This window comes from Emiliania huxleyi (genome assembly GCF_000372725.1).
Source record: "Emiliania huxleyi CCMP1516 unplaced genomic scaffold EMIHUscaffold_34, whole genome shotgun sequence".
Classification (NCBI taxonomy): domain Eukaryota; phylum Haptophyta; order Isochrysidales; family Noelaerhabdaceae; genus Emiliania; species Emiliania huxleyi.
Genome location: NW_005199443.1, coordinates 98,602 through 121,120, shown reverse-complemented (window position 1 = coordinate 121,120; position 22,519 = coordinate 98,602). Strand labels below are relative to the sequence as shown.

The 22,519-nt window shown below is 63.5% G+C and overlaps 8 protein-coding genes across 8 annotated transcripts in view; 6 read left to right on the top strand and 2 right to left on the bottom strand.

Moving 5' to 3' along the window:
• Positions 1-2,095, top strand: part of EMIHUDRAFT_450852 (hypothetical protein) — a gene marked incomplete at its 5' end in the record, with an annotated part of 4,624 nt that extends 2,529 nt beyond the window's left edge. Inside the window, 5 exons of the mRNA XM_005773294.1 lie at positions 830-919; positions 1,265-1,367; positions 1,455-1,502; positions 1,574-1,696; positions 1,775-2,095. Coding sequence (XP_005773351.1) covers positions 830-919; positions 1,265-1,367; positions 1,455-1,502; positions 1,574-1,696; positions 1,775-1,977 — 567 coding nt within the window. The 3' untranslated portion in view covers positions 1,978-2,095. The remainder of the gene's footprint in view (positions 1-829; positions 920-1,264; positions 1,368-1,454; positions 1,503-1,573; positions 1,697-1,774) is intronic.
• A 589-nt stretch (positions 2,096-2,684) lies between these two features.
• Positions 2,685-3,471, top strand: EMIHUDRAFT_207945 (hypothetical protein; the record flags this gene model as incomplete). The annotated part of the gene is made up of 4 exons (XM_005773293.1): positions 2,685-2,757; positions 2,920-2,956; positions 3,072-3,285; positions 3,415-3,471. The coding sequence occupies 4 exons, from the start codon at positions 2,685-2,687 to the stop codon at positions 3,469-3,471; spliced, it is 381 nt and encodes a 126-aa protein (XP_005773350.1).
• A 98-nt stretch (positions 3,472-3,569) lies between these two features.
• EMIHUDRAFT_463789 (hypothetical protein) lies at positions 3,570-10,341 on the top strand (the record flags this gene model as incomplete). The annotated part of the gene is made up of 10 exons (XM_005773292.1): positions 3,570-4,303; positions 4,373-5,071; positions 5,106-5,207; positions 5,278-5,577; positions 5,873-5,956; positions 6,037-6,131; positions 6,207-6,300; positions 9,210-9,213; positions 9,584-9,750; positions 10,006-10,341. Exons 1-10 carry the CDS (start codon positions 3,644-3,646, stop codon positions 10,339-10,341), a joined length of 2,541 nt encoding a protein of 846 aa, XP_005773349.1. The 5' UTR covers positions 3,570-3,643.
• Positions 10,342-11,461: 1,120 nt separating this feature from the next.
• EMIHUDRAFT_435741 (hypothetical protein) lies at positions 11,462-12,237 on the top strand. Its single transcript, XM_005773291.1, has one exon. It carries the CDS (start codon positions 11,705-11,707, stop codon positions 11,876-11,878), a length of 174 nt encoding a protein of 57 aa, XP_005773348.1. The 5' UTR covers positions 11,462-11,704; the 3' UTR covers positions 11,879-12,237.
• Positions 12,238-13,001: 764 nt separating this feature from the next.
• EMIHUDRAFT_415810 (hypothetical protein) lies at positions 13,002-14,156 on the top strand. The gene is made up of 5 exons (XM_005773290.1): positions 13,002-13,465; positions 13,535-13,571; positions 13,647-13,719; positions 13,788-13,844; positions 13,956-14,156. The coding sequence occupies exons 1-5, from the start codon at positions 13,144-13,146 to the stop codon at positions 14,016-14,018; spliced, it is 552 nt and encodes a 183-aa protein (XP_005773347.1). The 5' UTR covers positions 13,002-13,143; the 3' UTR covers positions 14,019-14,156.
• A 170-nt stretch (positions 14,157-14,326) lies between these two features.
• On the bottom strand, positions 14,327-15,195 carry EMIHUDRAFT_435740 (hypothetical protein). Its single transcript, XM_005773289.1, has 2 exons — positions 14,646-15,195; positions 14,327-14,573 (listed from the first exon to the last, which is right to left on the bottom strand). The coding sequence occupies exons 1-2, from the start codon at positions 15,108-15,110 to the stop codon at positions 14,439-14,441; spliced, it is 600 nt and encodes a 199-aa protein (XP_005773346.1). The 5' UTR covers positions 15,111-15,195; the 3' UTR covers positions 14,327-14,438.
• A 2,120-nt stretch (positions 15,196-17,315) lies between these two features.
• Positions 17,316-18,673, bottom strand: EMIHUDRAFT_435737 (hypothetical protein). Its single transcript, XM_005773288.1, has 5 exons — positions 18,241-18,673; positions 18,065-18,166; positions 17,842-17,919; positions 17,411-17,587; positions 17,316-17,336 (listed from the first exon to the last, which is right to left on the bottom strand). Exons 1-5 carry the CDS (start codon positions 18,649-18,651, stop codon positions 17,325-17,327), a joined length of 780 nt encoding a protein of 259 aa, XP_005773345.1. The 5' UTR covers positions 18,652-18,673; the 3' UTR covers positions 17,316-17,324.
• A 259-nt stretch (positions 18,674-18,932) lies between these two features.
• EMIHUDRAFT_207937 (hypothetical protein) lies at positions 18,933-20,533 on the top strand (the record flags this gene model as incomplete). The annotated part of the gene is made up of 2 exons (XM_005773287.1): positions 18,933-19,187; positions 19,280-20,533. The coding sequence occupies 2 exons, from the start codon at positions 18,933-18,935 to the stop codon at positions 20,531-20,533; spliced, it is 1,509 nt and encodes a 502-aa protein (XP_005773344.1).
• Positions 20,534-22,519: the final 1,986 nt, after the last annotated feature.

Here is a 22,519-nt window from a genome sequence, read left to right as displayed (position 1 = left end):
ACATGCGGATCCACTGGGCGCACGTGGAGCAGCTACCGCCGCTTAAGGCGAGGCCGCGCGAGATGATGGCGAGATGACGTCGAGATGACGTCGAGATGACCTTGCCCGGGATTCGGAGAGAGAGTTATGCAGACAACTGTTGGACACCTCCCAGGCACCTAGGCACTTCTCAGACACACTTTCTGACACCTCCTAGACACCTCCCTAGACATGGACACCTGCCGGACACCTGCCGGACACCTCTCGGACACCTCTTGGACACCTCCTTGACACCTCCTTGACACCTCTCGTACTCCTCTTGGACACCTTCTGGACACCTCTCTGACACCTCTCTGGCGCCTCCTAGGCGCCTCGCCGCACGGCAATGGCCCAGCTGCAGGAGAACTCCGCCGAGACGGCGCTGCGGATGGGAAACGTGGCCGAGCTGCGGGGCGTGCTGGGCAGGCTGCCGCTCCGACTCTCTTGCGGCGCAGACGTAGCCGAGACGCGCCGAGACGCGCCGAGACGCGCCGAGACGCGCCGAGATGCGCCGAGATGCGCCGAGATGCGCCGAGATGCGCCGAGATGCGCCGAGATGCGCCGAGATGCGCCGAGATGCGCGGAGATGCGCGGAGATGGGCCGAGACGGGCAGCGATGGGTAGGGATGGGCAGGGATGGGTAGGGATGGGTAGGGATGGGCAGGGATGGGTAGGGATGGGCAGGGATGGGCGGGCTGCCGCTGCGACTGTCTTGCGGCGAAGTCTGCTGTTGCGCGGTGCGGAGGCGCGGGCAATGCGCCCGTCACGTAGCTAAGTCTGATCAGGCGACGTCTGCTTCCGCGACGCGGAGGTGTCCATCAAGGACCTCTTCACCGGGTACAAGGGCGACGTCGAGCGAGACCTGCGCCGGTACGGCCAGGCCGAGGCGGCGGAGCTCGGGGTGGAGGACATGGCGCGCTACTACGCTCGCATCGAGGAGATGACGGACGTGGTCCGAGATGTAGCCGAGATGTAGCCGAGATGTAGCCGAGATGAGCCGCGATTGGCGCTCGCATCGAGGAGAGGGCGGACGGGTGTCGCGTCCGGTCGGATGCACCTGCGGCTCACCAGGCTGATGAACTACGAACTGATTGCAATCACCAGGTCCGGATCCGGTGGATGCACCTGCGGCCGGTGGCGGCCAAGGACGGGGGCGATCTTCCGCTCGACTTGTTTCTGGAGCGGCGTCTCTCCTCGACCAACTAACGGCATGCACACATCAACGTGCGGCCTGGCACGGTGGTAGGAGCGGCTGCTCTTCGACCAGTTGGTGCCGCAGGCGCTCAAGGAGGTGTTCGGGACGAGTCTCGGCGGGCAGGCCATCGGCAGCATCATGGCGGGGCTCGGCGCTCTTTCTCCCGCCCGGCCCCAAGCGACCCGGCGGCGGGCGCCGTCCCGGCTCACACTCCGCCGATGGGCTTCCTCCTCCGCAGGCGCTCGCTCTGCGGCCTGGTTCCAGGGCATCGGCCGCGACATCCGCGCAGGAGCCGGCGTCGCTGCTCCCCGTCTCTGGCTTGTGAACGGCGTCTTCACGGCATCGCGGGTGTGTGAGCAGGCTTCGAGCGGTCGGTGCAGGCTGCACGCAAGGGAGCCGCAGTCGCCTCGACCGATCCTGCGCCGCCGCCCGTTGGCGCGGGAGCGCCGAGCGGCGAGACGCCTCTGGCGGCGGCGACGGCCGGCGCGAATCTTCTCGCCGAGGCCGCCCTGGTCCTCCCGCACGGTCACGCCTCCATGACACGTCCGGGACACGTCCTAGGCGCGACGCCGCGGGCCGAGCTGCTCAAGGCGACGCAGAAGCAGGTGGCGGCGGCGGCGGGGCCACTCGGGCCGAAGTGGAAGCTTGCATCCTCGGGCGCAAAGTCTTCCGACGCCAGCGCCGGCGCCGGCGCCAGTGCAGGCGCTAGCGGCAGCGCGGGAGGATCTGCCGGGGGCGGCAAGCCCGCGTCGGCGGCTGGTTGAACCGAACGGATCGAAATGGGGTTCAGATGGGTAGATATGTTCATCCCTCGTGAAGATTCTGATCTCAGGAGCGGGCTCATTTCAGTGACTGTGGCGTTTGTAAACCGACCAAACAACGAAAGTGAGTGTGCGTGCGTGCCTTTACCAGGATGGCGACACGCCACCATGCGGATCGGGGGACGCTCACGCTCTCGCTGCTTTGCCACACACAGACAAGACGGAACTGACGGTTGATTAGTTCGCGTTGACGGCTTGCTCCGACGGCCACCCGCACTCACGACGACTGTGCACAGTTGCTGCCGACCTCTGACCTTCTAACATCTACCCTACACGCTCCATGCTTCATGCTCCATGCTTCCTCGTGTCACAAGCCGGCAGCCTCAGAGACACGCTGCCTACACCGACGCCCGTCCAGGTAAGGTAAGGTAAGGTAAACTTCTCCACACACACGAGGTGGTGGGGCAAGGGGGGGCAACCCTCGCGTCTCCACGTCTGACGACAGGAGCCCCACGGCATTCAAAGTGCAAGGCCCAGTGCGCGTGGGTGAGCGGTGTGTGTGTGTGTGTGTGTGTGTGTGTGTGTGTGTGTGTGTGTGTGTGTGTGTGTGTGTGTGTGTGTGTGTGTGTGTGTGTGTGTGTGTGTGTGTGTGTGTGTCTCACGTCACTGCATCCTCCGCCGGTTCCTCCCGTCGCCTCTTCTTTGTTCGAATGTTTTTCACGCCCGTCCAGTGGCGGAATGGCAGATTACGCGTCCGAGCGTCCTTGGCTGGGCTCGGTATCGGTACCGGAGACGCTGAACGCCTCTTGCGGCTCAGCCTCTCTTGCTCAACCGAGTTCAGGTCGCGTCCTGTGCAGTCAGGGCACAAGCGGGGGCGGGGCGCAGAAGTCTACGGATGGTTCTGTCCAAGTCGCCGACTCTCACGTCTCTCTCGAGGTTCTCGAGGTGGATATCCTTTGGCCGCGTTGGGTAGCGAGGATTGGTCTGACGCGATCCACGCAGGCGTGTTTTCTGGGGGCCGACCGTCAGTGCACGGAGTTGCCCCTTTCTCCGACTGCCCCGGCTAGTTCCCGAGGTCGTCGGGAGTGACCCCTTAGCTCGGACGGCGACTCGGACCGGTCTGCGGGAGACCCTGTGTGGGGCTCGGCGGCGCTGGAGGACGAGTGGCGCGCCGCGTCTCTCGCGAGGCAGGCGGTAGGCGACGCGGCGTACGCCGCGGCGCATGCTGCTGGCGCTTCGCGGGCTGAGGCGTGCGACGCCGCCGTGAGGGCGGTGAGGTTGGACGAGGTTGAGGCTCAGTCCTCGTTCCTCGTGCGCGCTGGGTGGTACGGCTCCGGCCGTGATGGGGGCGGGGAGGGGGAGGGGGCGACGGCCGCACGGAATCGCCGCCGGCGGGGGGCGAGGGCGCGGGCGAAGGAGGAGGAGCCAGAGCCCGGGGAGGATTGGGAGGGGGAGGAGCGGCCGGAGGAGTACGCCGGCCTCTTTGACGACCCGTAAGGGGCCGTCGCCTGCTGTGCCATTTGTAGTGCCAGTCCGAGCCAGTCTGCTGTGAGAGGAGCTTGTGGCGGAAAATTCTTTTGCGCCTTCCAGGCCCGCCTTGGCGCGCCTCTTGCTGTCCGCCTCGCTCGCCGCTCGGTGCCGAGGTGTGTCCTCGACTTGCGGCGCTGTGATGCCCAGCGCCGCCCCGGTCGCCGCCGCGGCGAGCAGCAGCAGCGAGGACGAGGCTTGGCTGTCGCCGCCGCCGTCGCCACCCGAAGACAATCTGGCCTGGTTCGGCGTGTTCCGGCCGTACGAGCTGCCTCTGCCCAACCAAGTCCTACCGTACCTGCTGCTGAACCCGGTCCGCCACCTGCGCCGCGGCCTCGACCCGATCGCCATCGCCAGCACCGCCACTGTCCAGCGCCGCCGCAGCATCGCAGCCGCGGCCTGCAGTACCGCCGTGGCGGCCTGCAGCACAGCCGCCTCACCCGCCGCGCCACGCCGCCACGCCGCCGCCGCCTGCCGCGGCAGCGCCCGCTTGCTCTGCGCCACAACGCTGCATTGGCGGCCACTTCAGCGAGGGCTGGTGTTGGGTAGCAACTCTCTCTCTCCTCAGCCCTTGGCCACAGCCCTCGGTCTCCCGCCCGCCGCGCGCCCGCAGGAGGCGCAGAAGATGGCGGACGAGCTGAAGCGGGACCAGGTCCTCGGCACCTCGAACTCCCTCCTGATGAAGGAGGGGTACGTGCTGAGAGAGGGCTTCAAGAACATCTTCACCTGGGCGATGTGGAACTCGATCTCGGCGTACCTCAAGGACTTCGGCTACCAGCAGTCGCTGTTGGTGCAGTACCAGGCGGCCTCGCAGAAGAATATGGTTACGGGTGAGGATACGGTGCGATGACGCTGGTAGCACACTCCACAGGCGGTCTCGCAGGACGACGGCACCCCCGGCACCAACCAGCCGCAGCCGGTCAATGTGTTTGGCACGCCGCTGCCGATGGCGACCGTGGTGGGGCCGGCGGCGGCGCTCAAGGCGAGCGGCGCCTTCGTCGCGCCGTGGCTCGGCTGCCGCTGCTCGTGGCCGTGCACGCAGCTCTGCTGGTTCTACCTACTCGGCTCTCAGTTCCTGCAATGGGTCGCGGTCGTGGTTGCGGTGCTGACGATCGTCTTCCAAGTCCTTCTCCTCGAGTCGATGATCGTCGCAAACTTTCTCGCCGAGGTGCCGCACACGACCACGTGGTACGAGTGGTGGACGCTCGACGAGCCGTGGCTGCCCCGACTCATCTGGCTGCTGGGCAAGGTGATTGTCTTCTGGTTCATGATTGGCAACGCTGTCAACTTTGACGACTCCCAGTCCTTCCTCGCCTCGCCCGAGATCCGGCTGCTGCTCCGCTCCCTCGCGAACCGGTTCGAAGGGCAGACATACGCGTACTGCACCGTCGTGCTCTGGACCATCATCTCCGAGTTCGCCACCGTGATCGTCGTCTCGTACTTCGCGCTCGTCTCGGCCATCATTATCAACGTCGAGAGCACGGGCAACGCGCTCGGCGACGCCACAATCATCTTCCTCATCTTCGACTTTATTCCGGCGCAGACGGCCTTGGGGGGCCGGTTGTTGTCTGTGACATCAACTCAATTCATAGTATCGTCCATAGGAGCTGGACGGATGGGCGATGGGCTTGATCGCCTTCGCCGCCTGCCTGCCCCAAGACTTTGTCGACCAATCCTCGACGTATTTGCAGGGCCCCCGCTGCCAGGTCTGCTCGGCTAGGTCTCGGCTACACCTCGGCTACACCTCGGCCGCACCCGCAGGGCCTCCGCTGCCAGGTTGTCTACCGGACGTACCGCTACGTGCTGTTTTGGTGGACGGGCATCTGGACCACGCTGCTCATCCTCCTCTTCCGGTACCAGATGACGCCGCTCTACCTCTGGGTCGTGCCCGCCTCCTTCCTCTACTTCCTCGTCCTCTGGCAAACCTGGCCCTACTGCCTCGACGGCTGGCCCGTCTGCTTCCCCCACGGAGGCCCTTGCATCTTTTGGGCCGCCCTCGGCACCACACTCCTCTGGACCGGCTTCTTCATTCTCCGGTACGGCTGCTTCCTCTTCCCCTGCGTCTGCGCGCCGGAGGTCCCGGGCTGGTTCTTCTTCCCTCCGTCGAACATGCTGCTGTCGCCGCTCGAGGGCGAGATACAGCCGAGATACAGCCGAGATACAGCCCAGATACAGCCCAGATACAGCCCAGATACAGCCCAGATACAGCCCAGATACAGCCCAGATGTGGCCGAGGTGTCAAGCGAGATACAGCCGAGATACAGCCCAGATACAGCCCAGATGTTGCCGCTGGAGGGGGGGGGACACGGATGGCTCTGGGCCCTGATCGACCAATGCCTCTACGACCGCATGCGTGTGGCTCCCAGGCGAGTGGGACACTAAGTACTTTTACCTCTTTGTCGAGCGGCTCTTTGGGCTCGGAGGCCGCGCCTTCCTGGACGGCCTCTGGGGCGAGGTACGCTCTCGCCGGGAGCCAGGCTGGCAGCAGCTGGCTCGCAGCTCATCCTTCAGCTCATCCATCTCCACGGTTGACAGGTCGACTGCGGCTGGGAGCCACTCGAGTCGGACTACGAGCGCTTCTACCACGGCGACCTGCAGACGCCGCAGCAGTTCCAAAAGGGGTGGGAGACGTGCGCCCAGCTCGAGGGGCACGGTGCGTGTGGGTGTGTGGACGGCGTCTCACTCCCCCGCCTGGATGTGAACAGGCGCGTCGCGCAGCTCGAGGGGCAGGTGCAGGTGCTGACCAACGTGCTCGCGTCGCTTGGGCTCGGCGTGTGGCAGAGGCGGCGTGAGGAGTCGGTGAGAGGCAGTGCGCGCGGACCGGTGGCCCGTTCTTGTAGGCGCGGACGGGCTTGCCGATGGCGGTTCCGACGGCGGCGCGGCGGGCAGGATGGAGGCGTCGCTGAGAGACGCGGGCGGGCGGAGGCTGCTGCTGGGGGGAGGCGCGTCGCTGCTGAACGGCACGCTAATATAGCGTCAGGTGCGTGTGTGTGAGTGTGAATTGTCGTGCGCGTACCGCATGCGATCAACCGGGCGGCATTTGGGCTGTACGTACGCGTAGCCGTCGAGGGCGGCTGCGTTTCTTTTTTGAGCTCGATGACGACACGGCCCCCTCCCGTCTGCTCACTGCTGTGTCGTTTATATTGCCAGTCCCGTACCGTGCTCTCCCAGCCCCGTCGAGGGATCTGGACAGCTCGAAGGCGGGGACGATGAGCTCAGAGCTGCGGCTCGCGTTTGGGCAGGGGCTGTGCGCGGGGCGGCAGACTGCCAGACGATTGGCAGGTGATAGACGCGGAAACGTACGCGGTGCTGGCTTACCTGCGTAAGATGGCGACGGCGGAAGATGCAACGGACAGGAGGTGCCTCGTCTTGAGCGACTGCAAGCCCGCGCTACAGCAGATCGAGGCGGCGTACCGAAGATAGGCTCTCTTGAGGGGCTCAGGGAGTGGGATCGAGGAGGAGCATTAGAGGGGATATGCAGATATCGCGCCCAGCTCGAATCCGTCACGTTCCTGTGGGTACCGAGCCACGCGGGGTGCGCTAGCAACGCCTACGCCGACGCCGCGGCGACGGCATACATGGGGGCCAGCGAGATTGAGGATGCCACAGCGGTCATTCGGGGAGCGGTGAGGACACGCCCGTGCCTATACACGGATCGCCGGAGGACGGCAGAGCGATGGCTTTCTCAGACGGTGCACTTCCCGGCGGCGAAGACATTCCTGGCGCGGCTTTCGTGGTGGGCCGTGCCGTGACGGCACCGCGACGTCTCATGACGCATCAGTGCTTTGAGGATGAGGCGGCGCCTCGCGCCTGGCTGGCGCATGCTATCCTCACTACCCTCGTGTCCCAACCCGCACATGCGGTTCCCGATGTCGAGTAGCTTGCGAGAGATTGTGAGCCGCGGGGGAGAGCCCCTCAAGCCACCTCCCCAGACATGGCTAACGCGCGGGCGCACAGCCGTCCTCGCTCAGGCCACCGCATCGCGCTCTCCCGCGACCGACCGCGCGCACCTCCCGGCTCTGGCGCCGATCACTTAAGCATCAGGTTCTCCATCGTCAAGAAGGACATAGCTGTACACATTGACCTCAGAGAAATAGATACCGAGTCCACAACTTTGTCTCCAGCATACACCTGCTGACAGCCAGCATAACAACCTCATAAGCGCCAGGTCTGACGAGCTGGGCTTGTGGCGCTCAGCTAGGTCATGCACACCCTCTGGGCGGAGCCGAGCGGAGCAGAGCGAGCCGAGCGACGAGTGGAGCCGAGTGGAGCCGAGCGGAGCCGAGTGGAGCCGAGCGGAGCCAAACGAGCCGAGTGGAGCCGAGCGAGCCGAGCGGAGCCGAGCGGAGCTTTAGGTATCACCAGCCAACACAAAACAGGGGGGCTGGCCTTGTTTTTAGCTGAATCCACCGTTTTCGTGAAGTAAGTATAGGGTTAGAGGGTTAGGGTTAGGGTTAGGGTTAGGATTCCAAGCCGTTGTGCAGGTCCTAAGAACGGGCCGCTTGGGTCGGAATGGAGAAACTAGCCGTCCGTCGAGGCCACCTCTCGGTGAATGCGCCCCCGAGTTCTTCGCCACTTTGGGTTAGGGTTAGGGTGTTAAGGGTTAGGGTTAGGGTTAGGGTTAGGGTTAGGGTTAGGGTTAGGGTTAGGGTTAGGGTTAGGGGGATTGTTGTCGTCGCGCCGCTCTCGATATCTGGTTAAGACAGAGACACAGGTGACACACCAAAGCACGGCTGGGTGTGTGAGCAGCCGTGTTGCACTGTGCGGCGACTATTTGTCATCAGGAGCGCGCCGCCGCCCCTACACGGCCGCCGCCGCCCTCCCGAGGACAGATAATAGTCAAAGTCGACGAGTGCGCCTCGGCCTCAGTATCTCGGCGGCAGAGGCGATCTAAGAGGCGAACCAGAGCACGGCTGGGTGTGTGAGCAGACGCGCAGGGCGAGACGAGGGAGGGAGCAGGACTTTGCGGAGATCAGCAGGAGGATGTACGATAGCCTCATAATGAGGAAAAGGCTAATAGCGATTTCAAATAGTGCTACTATTAGCTCAGAGGGGCTAATAGTGCAATTATTAGGTGTGCTAATAGCCGATGTCCTAATAATGGACCCTCATAATGCGCACTTAGCGATTTCGCGATTCATGCCGCATGCTTCACGGCGCGCCCCGGCCTAATAGCTGGGCCTCATAGCGACATGCCGGCCACGGAGCTCGTCGCGCCCATGCCGCCATCGGCGCCCGCTGACCATCTGGCGTGCAGCGAGAAACCCTCTGCGAGCTGGCGCCAGCGTGGTGGTTTGGCGGCGTGCGGCGCAGCGCTGGTCTTCTTGGCGTCCATCCACGCTGATCGCGGAGGATCCGGCGAGAAGCCTTGCGCTGCCATCGGTCAAGGCGCAGCTGGACGAGACGATGCGAGAGGAAGGCCGGCGGCTTTTCGAAGCGCAGCACGACCTGCCGCGCCCGGCGCGCTGATGCCGACCACTGCAGGGTTTGTTGTCGACGACCAGCTGTTTTTCTTGTTTGACTTGGCGATTTGAGAGTCGCGCACAGCACACTGGCCAGTGTGCTCCTCGCTCGCTCCCCGCTCGCCTCGGTGACCTGTCGCCCACCAGCGCGCGGCGACCGCGCGCACACCACCAGCGCGCGGCGACCGCGCACACCGCGCCCGCCGGCTCTCCGCCCTCCTCACCACCCGTCGGCGCTGTCCGCAGGCATGTGAGGCGGAACGGCGACCGCACAGCGCGCGCGGGTGTGGAGAACGTGATCAACCGCCGGGCTTCGGCCCCTCGCCGGCGCAGCGCCGGCGAGGTCCTGGGTCATCCCCGGGCGGCGGTCCGGGCGGCAGCAGATCTCTGCGCCGCCCGCATCCTGTTCGTGATCAGGGCGTGCGCAGTTTGAAATTGCAAGGTCCGAGCGCGCGCCCGCGCCCGCCGCGCCCCGCACGCAGCCACATCCTGCGTTCTGCGGCGGCAGCGGCCTTATCTCTCTCTCTCCCTGCTCTCCCAAGCCGTGCGCACCGTCGCCGCGCGCGCGCGCCGCCGCAAGCTGCCGGGCTGACGCTCGTCCCCGTGCCCCTGTTGCGCAGGCAACACCCGCGCTCGTGCGGACCGCACGACCAGCTTCCTGCTCGCGCCGCCCTCGCTGTGGCCCGGCGTCTCCGCCGGCGGCTGGTGCGTCAAGGTGATGAAGAGCACCACCAAGCCTGACGTCACCACGGTCAAGTTCAACGACTCCACGTTCTCGTTCGCCGTGGTTGCCTCATGGAAGCCCGTCTCCTAGAGAGTCGGCGCCATCGCTCTTGCCGCGCCGCGCGTAGTGCGCGTCGCGCGGGTACCGCACTATTAGGGCACTATTAGGGCCACTATTAGGCTCTCATAGTGCCCTAATAGCGCCCTAATAGTCGCTATTAGCCCATCTCATAGTGGTGTTCTAATAGCTCCAGACGTTATGAAGCTCAGCTATTAGCCCCTCTGAGCTAATAGTAGCACTATTTGAAATCGCTATTAGCCTTTTCCTCATTATGAGGCTAATAGTTTGACCAGTGGGGACACCAGCGATCTCACCGTGCCGCCACCGCCGCCGCCGCCACCCGCGCCTTCTTCTGCAGCTGGCGCCGAGGCAGTCCGGCAGGCGGAGAGGGAGGGCTTCGCCCTGGTCACCAGTAGCCGCAGCAACACCGGCTACAAAGGCGTGACCTACGTACAGAAGCGGCGAGGCAAGAAGTACCAGCTGCAGGTGCAGGTTGGTGGCAAGAAAGTATTCCTCGGCTGCTTCGCCACCGCCGAGGAGGCGGCGCTCTTCTACGCCCGCAGGGAGGCGGGCAGGGACATGGTTGCACTCTAGCCTCAAAGACACCGCCGCCGCCAGGCGAGCGGCCGGAACGTGCGCACAGTCACGCGGTGGCGGCCGGGCGTGAGAGGCAGGTGCACTGCTCCGTACCTTGACGGGAGCACGTGGCGTAAGCGTTGGGGTGCGAGAGGTGGCTGGGTGGGGCGACAGGCAGGGCAGCCGAGAGCTCACCCCAGGATCATATCCGGACGTCCAAAGTGCAGAGGACAAGCTGCGGCCTGTCAGAGGTTCTCGAGGTTCTCGAGGTGGATATCCTTTGGCCGCGTTGGGTAGCGAGGATTGGTGTAACCCGAGCCACGGAGGCGTGTTTTCTGGCGGCCGACCGTCAGTGCACGGAGTTGCCACTTCTCCGACTGCCCCGGCTAGTTCACGAGTTTCGCGGGAGTGACCCCATGCGTCAAACCCGAGACCTAGCGCGGGTGGGTTGGAGGGGGCTCGACCCGTTCCTCCCCATCGGGCCGCGTGAGCGGCCTCGCCTCGCAGATTCGTTTTTCGCGCCTGGGTCAGGCGCGCGGGGCATCCCCCGGGTCGCTCGACCAGCGATCCGAAGAGTGGCCGCTATGCGAGGGAAAGAGCGGGGCCCTCGGGGTACGCCTCGTCCGGCCCCCTCCGAGGGGGGAAGGGAATTGTGGGGTCCCCACGGGCGCCTCAGTTCGGCCCTCCCGAGGGGGGGGAGGGGAGCAAGGGGGTGGGGGGGTCGGGGTGCGGGGGAGGGGTCTCGGGTTTCGTGTGGCTAATACTTGCCTTCCGGGGAGGGGCCTCAGGCCGGCTAGCGCAGTGGCGCCCGCACGACGTCTTCCCCTCCTCCCTCGAGGCAGCGAGTAGGCAGCGAGAGGAGGTCTCGAGCGCCTATATGAAGGTATGTGAGATGGTGATGGGAATGGGTGGTTGGACGGGCGGGCGGGCGGGCGGGCAGGCGGGTGGGCGGGCGGGCAGGCGGGGCGGGGCGGGCGGGCGGGGTGATCGGAGAAATCGTATCTCCACAATCAGCAGCAGAGGAGCAGCAACAGCAGCAGCAGGCGCTAACGTAGCAGCAAGCAAGTAGCAGCAGCAGCAGCAGCAGCCTCACTCCTGCGGTGTCTAACTCTTTCAGTCTATCTAGGCGGCCGCGAGGTTAATATACCAAATAATGGTGTCAAAACACCGGGGGGTGGTTGGCGCGCAGGCGCCTGAGGGGCTCGTGCCGAGCGCGCAGATGGCTCGACATCAACCCCTCCACAACACGATGCACTGCATTAGACGCCACACCCTCTCTCTCCACTAGACACTCACTCTCACTTCTCCTCTCGACTAAGCTCGGAGACGCTGGGGGGACACTCACGCCCGGAGGCGGTACGCACGACCCGGAGGCGTGGGGATGGGGGGGGGCCGCGCCGCCGCCGCCGTGCCGCCTTCTCCCGCTTTGACCTCCCCCAGCTGCTTCTCCTCAAATCAACCTGTGAGCTTGCGAGGGCGGCGGGGGTGGGAGTGCTCTCGGGCGGCGGCGCGCGCGGCGCGAGATCTCTTTCGCGAGGGCACGTGGGTCGGGTGAGTATCTCGCGCGCTCGCACTATTTCACGTTATATCAGGCGCTGCCCCTGACTGCCTTTGCAGAACCGCCAGCGGCGGTGGTCGAACCGGTTCGCGGTTCGAGCTGGGACCTTTTGGCTCCCGGCTCGAAACTCGCTTGGAGGGTTGCTTCGCTCTCGCGGAGCGAGCGCGGGCGCGCGGGTGCGTGTGCGCGTGCGCTGCTGCAAGGCGAGGCGAGGCGCGGCGCGGCGCGGCGCGGCGAGGCGGGCGGCGGCGGCGCGCGGTCGTTCCTTTTGCCCGGGTGAGGCGTGGCTTGCGCGCCGCGCGGTGATGACGCCGCACGTTGAAAAGTCCTTGGTGAGCCACCGCGGTGGCAGCGAGAATAAGCAAACCACCTGCCATGACGGGTTGACCGACGGCGTCTCCATCCTTTTCCCTCTCAGAGGGCGAGACCCGCGTAAATTTCCACAGTGGGCTTTTTCATGCCATACCGTGCTCAGACTCCGAACGGCACAGCGTCCAGAAAAAGAAAAACAGGGCCAAATCCTCGGACGACCCCTGACGTTGCGAGCGGCACTGCGAAAAAAAGAAAGAAAACAGACAACCCAAGGGAGGGATGGGAGGACGGTACGCCGCCACCACACAGGGATTTTAGGGGAGAAGTGTGGTGTTAGCCGTCGCCCACCCTCGGGCGTCTACCACTTCCTATCTCTCTCCGCAGTTTATCACCAATTCTTGCAGCGACCTTCATGCCACCTCGCATTCTTCTCACTCTCGTCGTTCTCTCTCCTGCTGTCTCTTCCCCTGACTCATCGCTCTCCTCGGCCTCGTTCTGAGACGCCGCTGTCGTCTGCCGATCTCTTGCTCTCGCTGCTTCTCTCGCCTTTCTGCGCAACTCCGCTCTCCTCTCCGCGTATTTTGGTCCCTCGAGTTTATCGAGCATTCCTCGCGCAAGGACCACATTTCTGACTCCCACTGCGAGCATATCCCGCGGCACTGCGACACAATGCATGTAGGTCCACTGTTTCTTTTTTCTCCCAGTAAGCTAAAAGTATGTCGCAGTCGCTGCTGACGTCCTAGAAACCGCTGTGGGCAGCTAATCAGGCCAGCAAAATGCGGCGTCTCGCCTTCATCAGCGCGCTGCTGCCTCGCGCGGCGGCGTTCGCTCCCACCGGCGGGGTGGCCGCGTCAGTGCGGTACCTTCGCGCCGGCGCCATCGCGAGCGCTGCGCCAGACGTGGACCGCTACTATACAAAGGAGCGTGAGCCGGAGACCCGCGACTTTATCATGCAGCAGACGATGCTGCGGGTCAAGGATCCGGCGGCCTCGCTCGCCTTCTACTGCGATGTGCTCGGCTTCAACCTCGTCACGCACCGCGAGTTCGAGCAGTGGGGATTCAACGTCTACTTTGTGGCCCCCGTCGACCCAGCCAGCATCCCGTCCGATCCGGAGGAGCGCTTTGCCTTCTGCATGCGCACGCCGGGCTGCATCGAGCTGACATGGAACTACGGCTCCGAGGGCGAGACAGGGCCGGTGTACAACGTCGGCAACGGGGACGCCACCGGCACGAAGGACGGCGAGGCGGTGCGTGGAGGCTTTGGCCACCTCGGCAGCACCCACCGCCTCCGCGCACGCGACGCTGTGAAGAGACGTCCCTCATGCCTGAAGCTGCGGGTAGGCATCACCGTGCCCGATGTGTACGACGCGTGTGCGCGGTCCGTGAGCTCGGCTGCGAGCTAACATTGAGACGCGGCGTTCACACCGTCAAGACGCCGGCTGTGAACGAACAGGTTCGCGGAGCTCGGGTGCGAGTTCACCAAGACGCCCAACTCTGGCGGCATCAAGGGCCTCGCGTTTTTCAAGGTGCCCGACCAAGAAAGAAACTTACTGATCATCATGTCTCGGCTACATCTCGGTTTCACTGTGAGTAGGACCCGGACGGGTACCTCATCGAGGTGCTGCCGCAGGGCAGCCTCGTCACCAAGCCGGTGCGACATGTAGCCGAGATGTAGCCGAGCTCAGGAATGCCTTCAGCCGGCGCTTCTCTCCAGCGGGGCGAAAGCGGCCTTTGCTGCTTCCTTCACTCGAGCCGTGAGCAGGTGGATCATGCCGGCGTCCCGGTCGAGGGGGGAGGGTACGTCGACAACTCCAAGAAGAAGTGACTTCGCGGCGGCCGCGGACGTCTCGCATGCAGCTGTGGCCTCCAGAGCCGGCCGCGTTGGCGCGGTGCCGGTGTGTATTATGGCGGCGCTCTCTCTCTTCTTGGCGTCTTCTCAGTTTAGGTTTGAAAGGCAACAGTCTTGGACCAGTGGAGGCATTCATTGTATGACGATTGAGGCCCAAATGAGTATACACGGGCCGGGGGGGTGGCGAGCTGGCGACAGCGGCCGACAGACCGAGAGGCGAGACCCAAGACTCTCCGCCACACCCCGTCGGTGCAATGACCGATGTGGCATGACGCGAAAGTCTTCTAGTCGGGAGTGCATTGGGAGGGGAGACCTAGCTAGACCGCACAGGGCCACAACGCACAAGTGCGCTCGATGTCAGAGCAGCAGAACCGCATAACGAGGAAGGTAAGCGAGTCATTCGTCTCTAGACTCCTGCCACGCTGGCGTCTCGTCCCCCACAGCGTAGCTCCGTCCGCCGCTCAGCGCGTTGGCCAATCGCTCGTCCTGCCGTGAAGGCGGGCCCTCTGGGAAGCTGATCCGCTCAATTGCCTACGAGAGTGCGCCAGGGGCGGGTCCGAAAGCATGCGTCATTCTCCAGGTGGCATCCTCCCTCACGATCGCCTCTTTGAGCGCGTCAGGGCGGAAGCGGAGCAGGGGGGCGTGCGCCGCGCCGAGGCTCTCCACGCACAGCGACCATGCCGCCCACGACGAACGCAGCCGCCGCTGGTCGCGCAGCTCCTGCTCGGCGGTGCTCAGCGCACGATCCTCGCCCAAGCCGTGGCCTCCCTTTGCGTTGACCATCCACTCGCCGCGCGCCTTCGGGCAGATCATCCAGTCGCCACGCGCCAGCTGCTCGGCGAACTCGTCGTCCTCCCACTGCACGCGCCTGGGGGACGCACGAGCAGGTCGCATCACAAGCGGGCCCGGGCATATCCTTGGCACGGATTCAACCGAATACAGGGAAGAAATGGAGATGCCATCTCGGCGACATCGGCAATTCTCGCCCACGGAAGAAGACGAAGTCCTCCGCTTTGGCCTTGCCGCAACGCACGAGCATCGCCGCGTCGAGGAGGCGGCCACCCTCATACAGCGTAGGCGCAAGCTGGCGGCAGCCGCTCAGCAGCGAGCCGTGCGGATGAAGAACAGTGAGACGTTCCGCCTGAGGGGTGCGGGGCAGGCAGAAAAATAACGGCCCGGAGAAGCGCGGGGAGGGTTAGCAAGGCACAGGCAAAGAGCGGCCTCCGAGTCACCGCCATAGAAGACGGGGCTCCACCTATGGCGATCGCACGTCGTTCATCAGTCGGGTCGCGCTTGATTGTGCCCCTAAGCCCTGTAGAAGCTGCAGCCCACCCGAATACGCTGCTGCACGAGTCGAGCCACGAATCTCCAGGCCACACCTCGCCGTGGTCGGCGCTTCCGGGCGGCGCCTTCTGCTCGGCGAGCATGCCGACGTGCTCGTACAGCGGCAGCGACGAGGGCGCATTCACTACCACGCCACGTCCCTCGCCCAGCATCAGCAGTACGCATGGAGCGAATGCCCTGCGAGGGGCAGGAGGGTGGCGTTGAGCGCCCGCTTCTCCAGGTAAGTGTGCGGGTCTCTGTTGCGCGTCCGGGATGTAGAGCTCTAGAGGGTGGCGCCATGTGTGCTCCCACAGCCGCGGCTGCACAGCGAGCGGGTCCGCGGCGAGGACGGTGCCAGTCGGAGGCAGCGTCGAGAGCGAGGATGGCTCCTCGGGGCAATGGTCCCAGCAGTTTGCTGCCACAGCCGAGGAGCTCACCATGCGCTCGCCTTCGAGCAGTAGCGTTGGGTAGCTTTGGCCTGGTGTCGGCGTGAGAAGATAGGGATAAGAAGTCGCACCTTGCTCGTGCAGCACCCCGATCTCTCGAAGCATCTCGAAGCCGGCGTCGCCAAGCGCCTCTGGAGGTCGGCGCGCCTGCTCTTGCCGCACCCTCCGTGCCATCGCTTTGTGAAGAGGCACCGCAGACCGAGCGAGCTGGAGCTGAGGGAGCACGCCCTCCGGGCTTGCGGTGCGCAGCTCATTGATTACACCTACTTACTGGAGCAGAGATGAGAAGGTTCGACAAGTGGCTTATGTTCTCAGCCCCATTGCTGCGCCGTCCAGGCAAGCGGCAACGATGAGGTCGTGCTTCGAGGTCGTCGCTACCTGCAACGCACCGGTCGCCGATCGGCATGAGCCCTGAATTGGGGAGCGGGGAGGAGGGCAGGCACCGGAGGAGCAGTTCGCAGCAGAGGTGCCCGGAGGAGCTCCCGTCGGAGCGGGTCTTGGTCGATTCTGGCGGTGGCCCATTTCTTTTTTTACAGAGAGGCTTGTATCTTAAGAATTCTTTTTTACTTTTTTGGGTCCTGTGCGCTGTGGGCACCCTAACACAACACACACCGCTCACCCACGCGCTGGGAATTGCACTTTGAATGGTATGCTGTGGGGCTCCTGTCATTAGACGTGGAGACGCGAGGGTTGCCCCCCCTTGCCCCCCCACGACCTCGTGTGTGTGTGGAGAGAAGTTTACCTTACCCCTTACTTAAAGTACCTTACCCTTGGCCTTGCGCCTTGCCCCAGCATCGTAGAGCCCAGAGCCCCCTTGCCCCACCACTCTTTGATGTTCGTGTGACCGCCTCACACACACTCCCCCCTCAGGGCTAAGCAGTGCGCGGGCCCACCCGACTCTAGGCGAGGCGTCGACCACTCCTTCGGAATAGCTCTGTCAGTGGCTGCACTAGACGCCCATAGTGACGCGCGGCGCGGGCGGATGACTAGAGGAGAAAATGCGGAGATGCTAGCTCGCAGGTAGATGTGCTCAGCCAAGGGTAGGGATGAGGGGTAGAGGGGAATGTGTCAGTGCGAGAGGGGTGCACCAACCGCAGAGCGTTGTGTTTTGCCTTTGAAAACTGAACAGTTTTTTTTTTATGTGCGTGTGGAGAAATTTACCTTACCTTACCTAGCTCCATACTACAGCGCATGTACCACTACCAGCGCGAAACGTACCTCCGCTCACCTCAGATTCACCCCCGTCACGCAAACATCTGAACTCACCTTCTCTCCCGGCCGAATGCCACCGCGAGCCGAACGGCTGTGTGTGTGTGTGTGTGTGTGTGTGTGTGTGTGTGTGTGTGTGTGTGTGTGTGTGTGTGTGTGTGAGAGAGAGAGAGAGAGAGAGAGAGAGAGAGAGAGAGGACTCGCCGAGCCCCTCCTCCACCCTCTCTCGCCTCGGCGCGGCGTGGCGTTGCGGGATCGGGGCGCGGCACGAGCCCACTCGATCCCCGGCCCTTGCACGCCGATGTCATGGCAGTGCCACCTGCGTCAGCAGCGGTTGGAACGGTTGGACGACTCCTTCGTTGGAGGTGAGTGAGTGGCCGGTCTCACTGCCGCCTGCTCCAGCGACTCGACGTTTGTCTTCATGTCGATGTTCGACCCGACGGCCTTTCGCTTCCCCACGCCGAAGGCCGCCAGCCCGCCCCCGCCCCCCCTCTGCACCTCGAGCGCCCCTCGCTTGTACTTGAGAAGCACGTTGCGGCCGGCGCAGCGGCAGGTATACGCCGTGACCTGTTCACAGCTCTCTCTTCACAGCTCTTGCCACCTGCTCGCAGCCCATCTCGTGCCGAGGTGTGGCTGAGATGCGCGGAGGTGTGGCTGAGATGTGCCGAGGTGTGGCTGAGATGTGCCGAGGTGTGGCTGAGTTGTGCCTGCACGAACAACAACAATCACGCCGCGCACAGTAATGACGTGCCTGTGCGGGGTTCTCTCGCACAAGGCCGGATAATGGCAATGATAACAACAATAGTGATAGATCTACGCGCCTCCGCGAAGTTGTCTCGCACAACGCCCGACCGGACAGCGTCTGCAGTCGGCAGCCTCGGCTTGGTGAAGAGCGCGACCTGGAGAGGGGTGTGGAGAGGGAGGTGTGAAAGAGGGAGGCTTGGCGAGGGAGGCGGGAGGAGTGGTGTGTGACGAAGAGGGGGGGGGGGGGGAGAGCTACTTTCTCATCGTTGCCACGGCTGCTGCTACAGCGCTGTGACTGACCTCGAGAGTGTCGACGGAAGGCCCGATCTCCGCGCTGACCACCGTCTGGTCCTCCATCACGCCGTTGCGGAGCGCCTCGTCAAGCAGCAGCAGCGACCCCACCTTTTCGCAGGCAGGCGTGTGTGAAGAGAATGCCGCCGCCCGAAGAGCCTTGGAGCGGCGGCGGGTGGGCTCGCCTTGCAGCGAAGCAACTCGACCACGTTCGCCCCCGCGAGCACCGCAATCACCTCGCCGTCTCGCTCCGACTTGTTGACCACCTCGAGCCACCCAGACGTCGGCGGGTCCCGCCCCGATCCGCTCTCGTTCGCATACCCAGGCAGCAGCTCGAGCGGCGGCGGGCCACGCATCGCGCTGGCGGTCATCGCAACCTCGCTCAACAGCGCGTTGCCGGTTCCACCCGGCAGGCAGCAGCAAAGCAGTGCCGAGAGCCCAGACGGCCCCTCCTCCTCCTCTGCCGCCGCTGCCGCCGCCGCTCGCCTCTCTCTTCCGCGGCTGATCGCCTCATTAACGCGGGTGCGGCGGACGTCGGGCGATTTGCTGTCGATCGTCTCTTTGTAGGGGCGTGCGGCGGCTACGGGCCGGCTCATGCGTCGTTGGCGAGGACTTGCTTTGTTGTACTCTATTGTACCAGCGCGATCGCGCTTTCTTTCTTTAGATTCCTTCCTTAACGGAAGAGAAGAACGTTGTGAGCCAACAGTGCGTCGGAGCGTCCGGGAACGTGGCCTGGGGCTACGCTGCGCTCGAGCAGGCACATCGCAGCCCCCGTCCACACCGCCTCGCTCCCGTACCGCCGCCGCCGCCGCCACCGCCAGCGCGGTAGACAGCCGACCCACCAAGCGGGCACGCTCGCAGGTGAGAGGTGTGACTGATGATCGACTCTGTGAGCTGCCTCCTGCTCACGGGCGCCCAAGCATTTTCGAGCCTCCCGTCCGACGCGCTGCCGAGGCTGCCCTTCACGTGTGAGGGCCACACAACCACCTACGAAGGCGAGACGGTAATGTGGCGCCGCAACTCAAAGGCCCGCCTGCTCGGCATTCTTCTCTGCTTGACCACCGTCTCTGGCGGCTTGGTCACCGCCGCTGGCGGCGCCGCGCTTGCTGCATCCTCAACTGCGCTGCCAGACGTCACTGCGCTTCCGGCGAGTCCCGCTACCACCACACCCTCCGCACCCCGGATGCCCGCATCCTCAACCCCTTGCCTCCGGCACCTACTTAGGCCATGGGCGCATTAATGGCCTACGACCCCCTGGACCACGAGGAGGTCCTCAACAAGATCCACACGAAATCGCGCAAGCTACGAATATCGCCAAGCACATCTCCATGCCACTGCCCCAAAGGTTGCGTGCCGTGGTTCATGGCCATTGGTGCGAGATACATGCCGGCACATGCCATCGAAGCCAGTATGGCTTACGTCATAGCAGCAGTGGGCTCGCAACGCAAGGCAGCGCCTTCACTCCTGCCTCATCTCATCTACGATGGCAAGCCAACAAACATCACGGCCTGGTTGCAAGGGCAAGGGGTGGAGGTCATATTTCATGGGCTGAGCTTCATAGACAAGATGAGGGAAGCTGGGTTGCGTCACAACCCCAGCGTTGGCGCCTACCTGCGGCTCGATCTCACAGTCAACGACACCGGACCGCTTGGCGCGCATCTACGTGGCGAGAAGAGCAGATGCCAATCCACAGTGTCCTACAAGCAGGTACTGTACACAGACACGGATGTCTTGTTCTTGGGGGACATTGGCCAGCAGAATCTCATCCGGCCTCGGAATGGGGGGCTGTTGGCCATGGGTCCTGAAGCCGTGAGAGGCTCCGCTCCCAGCAACTCCGGGGTGATGGTGATGGACGTGGAGCGGTTCTCGCAAAAGCGCGACGCACTTCTGCGCTTTGGGGTGGAGCACAAGTTTCACTTTCCTGCAGGAGACCAGGGTCTCCTCCTGGCGTTTTTCAAGGGATCAATCTCCAAGCTACCAGATGAGTGGAACTGGAAGGCGTACTGGGGCTGGCAAAAGGAGAAGAAGACAAACATACGCATCGCCCATTTCCATGGCCCGAAGCCAAGGGGGGTATATGGGTGGTATTGCCTGTGCAAATACAAGGCCTACTCTCCGGGGGTCTACTCAGAATACAAGGATCCATGTGAACAAGAAGCCAAGGAGACCACCGGAAACAAGAGAGAGGACGTGTTCAAAGCATACAAAGGACTCCTTGACCAAAGCCTCTCAGCAGACGGGGGAGCACTCGCCTTTTACCTGCTCCTGGTGTGGACAAACTACTTGAAGCTGTCTGGGCAATATCCTTCCGACCCGAGATTGGGCTCCGATCAAGCAATGTTGCGGTCCTGCCTGCTCAACAGCAAGATGGATCGGTGGCCACCGGGCCTAAGGGATGAACTAGCTGCCAACTTGTCGATAGCGGGATTGAACACCAGCATAGGCCGGGACTTTGCATCTGGCCGCCAGATCCTGTAAAATGCAGCGCTGCCTCACCCGAGAGATCCGCATCTGTGTCGCAGAAGTGTAGTTGTGCGGCAAGCCCTTGTTGTCAAAACGAGTGTATAGGAAACGAGTGTATAGGACGCAGGTCGAGCCAGTACCTCGGGACACGTTGCACCCTTGCGCCTGCCCCCCGCCGGCTCTCTGATACGGACTCCCCGGACTCCGCGAGCATCAAAAAAACAGTGCGGCAGTCGTCGACGGGCAAGCATATCCCACGACGGAGGGCCCATCACAGAGAACCTGCACGCCAACACCGGGCCTGCCACCAAATGGTGCAACAAGCCGTAATTGTCAGACATGCGCAGATGGCTACCAATGGTGGCCTTGCAACACGAACTCTGCCATTTGCACGTGCACTTTGATCGACGGGCAAGCATATCTGATCACCCAATCGAATGGAGACTTTGACGAGGCCGCTGCGGTGGTGCAGAATCGACGGGCGGCGGCGACGAGGCCGCTGAGGGCGGCGGCGACGAGGCCGCTGAGCGTGGCGGCGACGAGGCCGCTGAGGGCGGCGGCGACGAGGCCGTTGAGGGCGGCGGCGACAACCTCTCGCCGGTGGCCATTTGCAGAGGCTACTGCTACACCAAAACGGATGCGTGGGAACAGCGGTGCGCCTGGGGCGGCTGCGGGGGCTGCGCAGAGTGCCTGATCCCGCCGCCATCGCCGCCACCGCTGCCGCCACCAGCGGGGTGCACGGTGGCGCTCGCTGTCAACTACGACCCCTTGGCCGTCGCTGACGATGGTTCGTGCGTCTTTGGCCCAGGACCGGATGTGGAGGTCCCGGTGCAGACCTCCACATCGGAAAGTCTGTTTGTGCGGCCCCGTTGCGAAATCACGGGTCGGACTCTTGCTACAGGAGGGAGGTGCGACTTGCTACCCTATCCTGCGAGCGACTGCACCGGCTTTTACATGATCAGCGTAATCACGGGCCTACCAATGCCGTGCAGCACGCCCTCCGATGACGCCCAAACCACCTGCAGCCGCATGCTCACGATTGGAGACTCGGAAAACTGCCCGCAGTATTCTCAAACTCCAAACTTCGTGAGTGGCATACCGCGCTCGATGTGCGATTATCGTTGCAGCATCAGGCAAATTCCACCAGGGCGGTACCAGTTGCTTGTGGGGCAGGTCAAGCATGTGTTACACAAGTATCGCCTGTCCATCTCTGGGACACATGCTGACAAAACCATGATCGCCACCGAGGGCGCGTCGATGACGTTTTACGCGTCGAAATGCTGGACCTTGGCTGCGGAAAGGCGAAAGCGATGAAGGCCCGCATGGGCGAATGCAGAGGCCTGTCACAGAAACAGAATCGCCGGCACGCGCGCGGAAAAAAGAATCCCCGCGCCATCAAGGCTTCTCTCTCACTCACATGACTTTCTCTTCTCTCTCACAGCACACAGGTTCGAGAGAGAGATTTTTAGCAATACCAAACAACTCTGTCAGGTTCGACACAGGAAAAAAAGAATAATCAACGGGAGTGTCCCGGAAAGTGAGAAACGCCCGGCAGCGCGACTTTAACCTCCCATGTTTGTTCGCTCCATTCCTCGGGCTGTTCCACATCTCCTCAAGTCCTCATCTCTTTCGACTTTCCGACCTAGGCGGGGCGGGTGGCCGGTGGGCGCGGTGCGCGGTGTGCGGTGTGTGTTTTGTGTGTGTGTGTGTGTGTGTTTGACTGCGTCTGCGACAAGCGCACAAGGGACCCCTCTCCTTTTCTTATTAACAACGAAGGCGCTCTCAAAGAAAAACATGCGAACGCGTCAGTGGGAGTGTTTAAACGTTAGTCTGGGTTAACGTATAGAGACCGGTAGACGGCACGCGAAGTAGTATGAGAAGAGTGCCGCGGTGTATGGCAGCGAAAAGAGAACCGCTACCTCTACGCTTGACGCGTCCGAGCGGAGGGCGCCCGAGAGGCGCATCACAAGTTCGCGTGAAGCGACCACCTGCCGTCTGCGA

What these genes read in the sequence shown, in the direction of transcription:
- EMIHUDRAFT_435740 (XM_005773289.1), bottom strand. Translation starts at nt 15,110, where the DNA reads ATGAGGGTGGCCGCCTCCTCGACGCGGCGATGCTCGTGCGTTGCGGCA. An exon ending in GCCCTGACGCGCTCAAAGAG is followed by an intron (nt 14,574 to 14,645) that starts GCGATCGTGAGG and finishes GCACTCTCGTAG; the next exon opens with GCAATTGAGCGGATCAGCTT.
- EMIHUDRAFT_435741 (XM_005773291.1), top strand. Translation starts at nt 11,705, where the DNA reads ATGGGGGGGGGCCGCGCCGCCGCCGCCGTGCCGCCTTCTCCCGCTTTG.
- EMIHUDRAFT_415810 (XM_005773290.1), top strand. Translation starts at nt 13,144, where the DNA reads ATGCAGCAGACGATGCTGCGGGTCAAGGATCCGGCGGCCTCGCTCGCC. An exon ending in GTGTACGACGCGTGTGCGCG is followed by an intron (nt 13,572 to 13,646) that starts GTCCGTGAGCTC and finishes GTGAACGAACAG; the next exon opens with GTTCGCGGAGCTCGGGTGCG. An exon ending in GCAGCCTCGTCACCAAGCCG is followed by an intron (nt 13,845 to 13,955) that starts GTGCGACATGTA and finishes AGCCGTGAGCAG; the next exon opens with GTGGATCATGCCGGCGTCCC.
- EMIHUDRAFT_435737 (XM_005773288.1), bottom strand. Translation starts at nt 18,651, where the DNA reads ATGAGCCGGCCCGTAGCCGCCGCACGCCCCTACAAAGAGACGATCGAC. An exon ending in CTTCCGTCGACACTCTCGAG is followed by an intron (nt 17,920 to 18,064) that starts GTCAGTCACAGC and finishes ACCCCTCTCCAG; the next exon opens with GTCGCGCTCTTCACCAAGCC. An exon ending in TGCGAGACAACTTCGCGGAG is followed by an intron (nt 17,588 to 17,841) that starts GCGCGTAGATCT and finishes AGCTGTGAACAG; the next exon opens with GTCACGGCGTATACCTGCCG.